Source organism: Chenopodium album, chromosome 22 (genome assembly GCF_948465745.1).
Source record: "Chenopodium album chromosome 22, dcCheAlbu1.1, whole genome shotgun sequence".
Classification (NCBI taxonomy): domain Eukaryota; kingdom Viridiplantae; phylum Streptophyta; class Magnoliopsida; order Caryophyllales; family Amaranthaceae; genus Chenopodium; species Chenopodium album.
The window spans coordinates 1,269,630-1,279,213 of NC_137855.1; the positions used below are offsets into that span (position 1 = coordinate 1,269,630).

Consider the following 9,584-nt stretch of genomic DNA (forward strand, 5'->3'; position numbering starts at 1 on the left):
AAAACCCACCGGCGGGATATACACAAACTTTTTATGCTTCCGCAAACACACACATATAGATTTTTTTTTTTTCCTTTTCTCAAAGTTTTTTTTTAGAATCTTTATGTAACCTTGCGCCTCCCACCGATAGTAGCAACCGCGAAAGCCGCCTCCATCATTGGTGGCAATCGCATACACTACCGCCTTCCACTACTGGCAGTAACCAAATCTGCCAACCTTCTCCATGTGCCGCACTCTATTTCCACCTCCTCATGACCAACAATGATTCTTACATTGTTCCATTGGTTTTTCTACACATAATCACATAGATTTTGTTTTGGTGGTCGTATATCAGATTAAGGTCAACTACTTTTGCACATCTCTTTTGCTATCAAGTTGGCTCCTCTTATTGTTGCAGCACTTGGAATCTTTGTGGAGTATTGTTTCTTGCTACCTGGGTTTCTCTTTTGAGATAAATTTCAAGCGGTGAAATTTAATCTTTTCTTGCGCTATTTTATTTGTTTTTATTCAACTGTGATTTCACGTAGTAGTGTAGTGTCTTCTTCCCGATGATGGTTTGATCCCTTAGCTTCTTCTTCTCTGGATCTGCAACTTAGCCCAAGTCTGTGTGCGGCTCTTCTCCTTCTCCTCTGGCCAAGCAGTGCTTATCTCTACTCTATGTAGGTCGTGGCTGTTGCTTCTCATCGTCATCACATGCACATGTCTACTACTTCTCTTTTGATCATGGGTTACCATACTATCCTTACCGCTCGATGCGTGATTCAGATCCAGTCTGAGCATCCGATTTTCTCCCGCTCTGACTGCGGGGGTGTGATAGAGAATATCCATAGAATATTCTCATCTTAGGTTTAGGATATATTTTGTATAAGATTATCTTTGATATCTGTACATATCTTATAGTTACCTAATATGATTAGGTTTCTCATTGTAACCCTATAAATATTGATCAATGGAAATCACTCTAATTAAGGAGTTTATATTATCTAACATTCAGTTTTAACTCCAGTCATTTGTTCACTTGTAGATAAGTCTTAACATATAGGTTGAGCTAAGGAATAATCAATTTAAGACTTTATTGAACTAACTAGTAATCTGTAACTTTATGTCCAAGTTTCTTAGGCATGATTAATTGATTATGAAAAGTCACTTCATATGTCAAATAATTGAGCTTTCTGTCATGCACTGCAGTGCCTAAGTACGTACAACTAACCTTTAATTCGAGAATACGTGTAATTCTAGGCATTGCATGATCGATGTTGGATTGTGGAAGGTCAAGGTCTATTCACTTACCTAATATAATGTCATTCTTCGTATCGTCCAAAATTAAATGTCATATTGATACGATATTATGGGTAGTTTAATTTGATGTTTTGCTACTACTTAATGTAACAAATATTTTTGGATCAATAAAGTGTATGTTGTAAAGGATAATTCTATGGTTGTCGTTTGAAAAATGACAACTATAATTTTTAAAAATGAATGGCACGGTTAAGATTAATGAATTTTGAATTATATTTAAATGTTAATACTAATTTTAAAAAAATTTATGTTATATTCTGATAAAATTTTTATATTTTTTTTCTGATTTTTTATTTTATTAATTGGTGATTAAAACTAAAATTTTAAATTAAATTGAAAAAATAGAATAATTAAATTTTAAAAGTCAAAATATAACAATGCAACTATGCAAGTTTGAGCACAAAGCTTTATCAAAGAACTATATGCATGCATGATAATTTGGGGGAAAAAAAAAATTCAATTATCATAATAACTTTCAGTCAAAGCCAAACGTGACCGAACTATGTTTCTATGAATTATTATTTGTAGGTATACTTGTCTGGCAAATTTAATTATATTCTTCAATTCAAAAATTCCAATAGATGGTTCCTACAGGCGCCTGTATGGTGCAACGTACAGTCGTTTGGTAGGAAAGAACATGATATATATATATATATATATATATATATATATATATATATATATATATATATATATATATATATATATATATATATAAGTAATGAACATATAGCTATAGTGAAAAGAACATACTGTTATATACCTAAAATGAAAATAACATACTATCAATATGTAATGAACATATAGCTAGAGTAAAAAGAACATTTTTGCCCAAAACAAAAAAAAAAAAAATGAAAACAACATAAGTTTATGTTATTTATCGTCAGTATAATGTACTTTTATTTACGACATAGTGTTCATTGCTTATTGTGAAATGTATAATGAATTTTGTCTTCAAATTATGGTGGTTATATATAAATAATGTTTATTACATAATATTATCATGTTTTGTTTTTTTATTAATATTACATATGTTCTTTAGATATGAAAAAATATAAAAAAATTAGATGTTCGTTAGAAAACAATTATGTCCTTTACAAAATAACTACATATTCTTTACAAAATAATTATATGTTCTTTTTGCATTTTTTGGCTGTACCAAGCAAGGTACAGCTGCCTGCACCTTAAAATTCGGTGTTAAGTTATAATGATAACTTATTAATATATATGTGTGGTTACACCGATATATTTAATCAATAGTAGTGAAGTGCAAATTTGCTTTGACGTTTGTGAATTCTAATTTGTTGGGTGACTAGGAATCCACTACATACTTATATAGAAGTACATACTACATCGATTATGCCATTCACACCTTCATTCTTGAAAGTTCGGCTCAATTACTAGTATTATACTTTTATATATGTGTATAATTTATTATCATCAATTTGTCGGTTTATAAGTAAATGTATGCTTTTTTATTTAGATCATGCAAATAATGCAATGTTCTATCAATCTTATTTCCATCAATTTAAGAAATAATGAGTTTAGATAGGTTGATATAAGGATTAATAATACGTTTGAATGGAATAGGTTCTTTAAAAACAAAATACTACGACAAAGTATTAGAAAATCAATTTAGTAATGACTAATGAGTAATACTCCCTCCGTCCCTAAATTACATTCCTCTTTCTAGCATTAATTCCTCACATAATTGAGAGAAAGAGGAATGTAATTTAGGGACGGAGGGAGTACTAGTACAGTTGTATATACAAAAAAACATTCTAATAAAAATGTCAGAAGTGGGGTTCGAACCCACGCCCTCGTAAGAGGACCAGAACTTGAGTCTGGCGCCTTAGACCACTCGGCCATCCTGACTTAATAATGTTATTATCATTAATTTAATCAGGCATTTACAACAATCATTAAACATAAACATGTGAAATTCTGTTAGTTAGAGATATAATTAGCAAAATGTACAAATAAAATACTACCTCCGTTAATTTTTATGTGCAAATTTGGGGTAATATGTTTGAGATATAAAATATTCCAAAGTTGCACATAAAAATTAATGAAGATAATAGGTACTTCGTATATAAAATATAATATGAGTTTTAAAATATTTTAGGTATTATTTTATGGACTTAGTACAACCCTGAACTTATGGTCCAGTGGTCCACCATGTCTTTAATGGGCTTGCTGCACATTTGATCCAACATTCCAACTTCATGTTTATGAACCGCGGTTATGATTGTAAGCCCAAATACATGGCTTACAGACCGTAGTTGGTTTCTAGCAAAACACTACAATCCCTATTATAACAAAATTAATGATCATCTTAATCAATCTTATTTATATACTTCGTATTTAGTAATTTAATCGTTTATCTTGATCGAAGGATACTTATTCTAATTAAGACTACTCTTCCATTTTCTATCTATGATAGCCTAGACAAAGTTAATGCTATTTGTGGTGTATCTCTTTAGTTCTTGATCGATTGATAAATATATTATTACTGTACTATTACCATGTAACTTGTAAACTTTGTACACCTTTTTTTTTCTTTTCATGATGAAGACATTTGATAACTAGTAGCACTAGATCATCAATCCAGAAATGTAATATAAATACATACACAAACTCGATTAATTTCATTATTTCTTATAAAACAAGTACAAGGTACAACAATTGAGCACAATTATTACATATAATCTTAACATCCAAGCATCAGTAAATAAGTAAACAAATCGAGGAACTTAACAACACGACTTATATTTTCGTAACTTATAAAGATAGTATAAAATTCACGGTATGTATGTACTTGTAGGAGTACATACGAAGCTAAGGTGAGTATGTAGCTTCAATTCGCGATCATTATAGTAGGGCAATTTTAATTAGTAAGGAGGAGACTTGTAGTCGTAGGATGGAGGCTTGTACGAAGGGTACTTGTAGGAGTGCTTGGGTGAGTGGTGATAATAGTGTGGTTCAGGAGACTTATAATAGGACGGAGAATAGTAATATGGAGGAGACTTGTAGGGTTCGTAGGACTTGTAAGGTTTAGGAGACTTGTAGGAGTACGAAGGGGACTTATAGGGTTCATGGGACTTGTAAGGTTCAGGAGACTTGTAGGAGTACGAAGGGGACTTATAGGGTTCGTGGGACTTGTAAGGTTCAGGAGACTTGTAGGAGTACGAAGGGGACTTATAGGGTTCGTGGGACTTGTAAGGTTCAGGAGACTTGTAGGAGTACGAAGGGGACTTGTACGACTTGTAGGGTGGTGATTCATAATAGTATGGTTTAGGGGACTTGTAATAATCGTAGTGTGGTGGAGCCTTGTACTCGTATGGAGGGGATTTGGAGTACGAGGGCGAATAGTATGGAGATCGATCTTTGTAGTAGTCGTATGAGCCTGCAGCTACATTAGTGAGCAATGGAAGTAGTGTAAAGGCGCAGGCAAAAATAATAAGCCCGGAAGTAGCCATTGTACGTGTTGTGTGCAGGCTAGCTATTTGTGAATGTTGCTTCAAACTTGAAAGATATATGCCTCATTTTTATAGCTAACATATCATATCATTTGGTGAAGGGTTTGTAACATTTGTTGGATTTTCGTTGAAGATTTCAACCTTCAAAAACATAAATTATATCATAGCTGATCACACACACCCCCTTAATTCAAATTTAGGATTGGTTTGTTAAGTCATCTTTTATTTATTTGTCCATTCACGTTACATACGAAAACATATCTAAAGAAGATGACATATGAATTACTTAAATTATTGTCTATATTTACCTTATCTTTGCTCTTTTACCATGTCAAAACTCAAAAGTTAGAACTACGTACATAAACTAATCAGACAAAGTACAACATTTAGAATCGGTCCACGTAAATGTACATATGATCATGACCTTAAAACATGATTTTATTTTATTTTATATTATTTTTTTATCAAAGAGAAATGGTCTGTTATTAGACCCTTAGGGAAATCGTACCTTAGTTCATTACAAATACATATTGTTTGACTTTAAACCAATTATGAAATCAGTAGATTTAGCTTATTATGTACTCGTATATATGTATGTAAAGGTGATTTCTTTTTTGTGTATGTTTTAATTTTTGAAAATTGGGTTGATTAGCTTGAAGTTTGTTATTTGAGCAAATTAAAAGTGATCCATAAAATCAACATGCTATCTTACATAGAATTGGTCAATTGTAGATAGATGACATCATGAACTCCTAAAAATCGAATTCAAGTTAGAAGATTTTGGAGTTGTTAAAATTGGATCACCATTATTTCTTTTTCTTTTTGAAATTATGTGATTAGTTTTATGTTTGACCGTTGATATTATGAATCTAACTAAAGCAACTTGAACTTTTACAATAATTCATGATTTTTAACATTTTAATTCAGCTCTAGCATTTTTTTAGCTGAATTCATATTTGAGCATCAAAGAGAAAACAGAGAAATTTCATAGTAATAATGCAATATGCAATAAGCATGCAACAGCAGCATATATACAACGTAAACAATAGGAGTTGTATATCGAGTTGATGCAAGTATATATGCAACATTAACGAAATCTGCTTGGTTATTAAGTATTTAAGTGGACCTATATATGTTACTCAAACTTAGGTACTCGATCTTATTCAAGTACGTGTCTGCACACTCAGCTAATTTGTGAAAGAGTCTAACAAAGTTATAGGGAATCGAGTTTGAACCTCAGATGAATGCGTCTTTCTTTATTATTACCATTACCACCATATATATAGTAGCATAAGAAGAATGACAGAGACGTGGCTCACAAAACAAAGAGGAAGAAGACATTTAAGAGAGAAACAGGATGTAGAGTGACGTAAGATTCAATAATAAATATGCAGTAATTTTCACTATCATATAGTAGAGCTACACAATAAACATAAATTCCGAAATCATAATTTACAATCCTAAAACAATATAATTCTCCAATTTCAAAAGAAAACAATCCTATTTAATTTATTATAGAATCACCACATCAATACCTTCTCGAATTCGCTTTGCAAGTACTTCTATTTGTTTTCTCCAAAGGTTGATATTTTCAGTCATAATAATATTTGCATAGTCCAAATGTATGTGTGTATTTCCATCCATTTGGGAATGATGAATATTAAAAATTAACTTGTTAAGGTTGGAAGCATGCTCGGCCAGACAAAGTGCTAGATTCACTTCTGATTCAGTTCCTGAAAAACGAGCAAACTCTACAACAGCAAGGTGCTTATGGGCACGTATTCTTTCAATTTGAACATCACTTTGTACAAACTTCGCTGCCCACTTCCCAAATGTTCTTGATAGTCCACGAGTGGGAAAAAGCTACAAACCAATATCAAATGGTAGATAGACCAACCATCATTAAATGACATCTTAAGCATTTATTAAATTTGTAAGGTTAAAACAAAAATTTTACCTTCAACTTTAAGGTGTGCAACACAGGACAGACTTTAATGAAAGGGATCAAAGCAAGAAGGTTGTCTTTTCCGTCGTCTGACAGCGTAGCATATATCTCCAATTGATTAACGTTAGGAAACCTCGAAAACTTAGTTGGAAGAAATTTTTGCTGCATACAACGTTGGAACAACCCAAATACAATTGAATGTTAAAAATAAGAGACATTAATACTATATTGTGTACAAATAATTGATTTCGACACATAATAATGAAAATAGTTAAGCATTTTACAACAACCTTTAAAGACCAGGAAAGAGAGAGTTGCTCAAGTTGATTAGAAAAAATTTCAAAGATATTCAATTTGCGATTGTGATACCAATATCCACCCTCAAATGTCACACTTACAAGTGATGGAACACTAGTATATTGTATATTTGTTTTAACACCCCTGAATTTAAACCAAGTAAGATTTGGAGCTGAAATCTGAATTGTTTCAATGTTGTCGCAGTCATATAACTCTAAGTGCTTCAGCTTAGAGGAGGAAACAACAACTTGTGTTTTACGTACCGATCCACACAAGTAAAATTTACAATTCTTGACGGTTAGACGATCAAGATTGAGACAATTTGACAAAACATATTCAACCACATCTCCCTCGACTATCAATGTTTCCAAGTGAATAGTTTTCAGGGTAGTAATTCGATTGTTGGAGAGAAAATCCTGTCGAAGTATGTAACCATTCGTCTCCATACAGAGGCCAATACAAGTTGAGAAGTTCAACTCCAAGTTGCGTACATTTTTGCTTAAGGCCATAGCTATCCAATTATCAATATCAGCAGTATGTGATTCATAAAGAGGAAAATGAATTCTGAATGTGCTCAAATACGAGGCACGATTCTCATTCACAACTTGATTAACCCATTTAATAAGATATCTATCATAAGTACCTAGATCAGTCCAACCCCAGTGTGGGTCGATCAAGTAAAAATCGGGGTGTTCGAAATCAAGATGAGCTAAGTAAGTCCAAACATATCTCCACCTTTTGGAAACAAGACTAGTTGTCCCTGCTGATTTCATGTCCACAAAAGATAACAAGTGCAACAATAGATCATTAGGCAAATCACTAATTCTATCCACATTGTTATTATTATTTTTGGTTTTGCTTCTCCTTCTCTTTGGAATAAGGTTGAAGATGTCTTTTGAGCTAATAATAGTCTTATTATCATAGTCCTTCAAATTCCTCGAAGCAGAATTTAAGGCTCTGTTAATGATCGAATCCATAGTCGAATAGACGAATACAACTGCCTCCTTAATGAATAACATAAAATCTAGTTAGTACTAGAGCCGGAATTATAGATTATTGTTTGATACTTAATCGTTTAACCAGTAATATACATTAAACTAGTTTGTATGCTTCTACACAAGTAAAATTCACACAATTCTCACAAGTAAACTAGATAGCATTAGTAGTCAAGGGAGATTTTAATGGTTTGAATGAATAACATAAAAACTAGTTAGTACTAGAGGGCGTATTAATTAGGTATAAATATTGCATACAGAGATTGATAATCATAAACAATTTTTATTTAATATCAGAATGTATATAGTATTAGTAAATTAGTATATAGTTCAATAGTCTAAGATCCCTAAATTAACGAACCAGAGGTTTTTTTTTTTTTTTTTTTTTTTTGAGGGAACGAACCAGAGGATTTGATTAAATTAAAGAAAGATTTAATTAAATTAAAGGTAGTGTGAAAGTAAACCCTAGATTATACATATTCCAATGATTAAAAAAAAAAAAAAAAAAAAACAATGCATACCTCAATGTAGCGTGAAAAAATCGATCTGAAATTGCTAGGCAAGGCAAGAGCTTGAAGGCTATATATTCTTATTGAGCATCCAAAATATTAACTTAGAAAATAACATTGCTCGTATCTTTCTGTTTGTTTGAAGGAAATAATATTATATAAGGAAACAATCCTAGTTTAATTTTATATGCCGATAAAATATACACAAATAATAATCTACTTAGGATTTAAATTATTTTTTAAAAAAAAAACTTATCAAATTAAAAATTTTACCCTACTATTTGATGACCGTATAATATATACCGTACAAATTAAAGTAATTATTTTGACTAACAAAAATAAGTGCATGTTATTCAAAATCAAGTCAATCAAACACATTTAAAAATCGACTCAAAATATTAACGTGTCAAGTCAAACTACCCCAACTAGAGGTGTCAAAAGCACACCCGACCCGATCCGAAAAATATCCGATTCAGATTTGGACTCGCGTGAACATAACAATTTAGTATGACTTAATTTAAAAATTTATCCGACCCGACCATATCAAACTCGATCCGATCATTCGAATTGACACCCCCAACACGAATTCGAGCATCAATTAAGCACCCACTAAAGTAAGTAGAACACCCGTTATCAAAAAAAAAAAAAAAAAGTAAGTAGAACACCCCGTAATTATGTATGTAAGAAGCCGCCCAATTGCCAATCCCATTTCAAAGACGCGCGCTAACTCACTCTCTCTCTCTTTTTTTTTTTTTAATTAAAAAACGTATTAAATACTCAGAGTTTGTTATTAATCAACAGAATTTGTTATTCCTCCTCAACCCCTCTCTTTCTCTCTCTTCAACATATCTCTCTAAAATCTGCAACTCAAACACACTCATCTTCTCTCTCTAAATCAGCTCATCATCAATGGAGGAGAATAGACCAGATAAAATCGCTAAAGTGGAGGAGAAGACTCAAGAAACAGAAATGGCGGATCATCAGAAAACAGAGGATCATCATCATCATCATTCTTCTCAAGAAACAGAGGAGAACACCAAAATATCGCCAGAAGAAGCAA

At 32.0% G+C, this 9,584-nt stretch overlaps 2 protein-coding genes and 1 non-coding gene across 3 annotated transcripts; all 3 read right to left on the reverse strand.

Annotated features, from left to right (window-relative positions):
* Positions 1–3,090: 3,090 nt before the first annotated feature.
* On the reverse strand, positions 3,091–3,174 carry TRNAL-CAA (transfer RNA leucine (anticodon CAA)). The gene has a single exon. It is a non-coding gene; the product is annotated as a tRNA-Leu (tRNA).
* A 1,016-nt stretch (positions 3,175–4,190) lies between these two features.
* LOC145606184 (uncharacterized) lies at positions 4,191–4,778 on the reverse strand. Its single transcript, XM_081662233.1, has one exon. It carries the CDS (start codon positions 4,776–4,778, stop codon positions 4,191–4,193), a length of 588 nt encoding a protein of 195 aa, XP_081518359.1.
* A 1,512-nt stretch (positions 4,779–6,290) lies between these two features.
* On the reverse strand, positions 6,291–7,997 carry LOC145606185 (putative F-box/LRR-repeat protein At5g02930). Its single transcript, XM_081662234.1, has 3 exons — positions 7,122–7,997; positions 6,736–6,885; positions 6,291–6,641 (listed from the first exon to the last, which is right to left on the reverse strand). Exons 1-3 carry the CDS (start codon positions 7,995–7,997, stop codon positions 6,291–6,293), a joined length of 1,377 nt encoding a protein of 458 aa, XP_081518360.1.
* Positions 7,998–9,584: the final 1,587 nt, after the last annotated feature.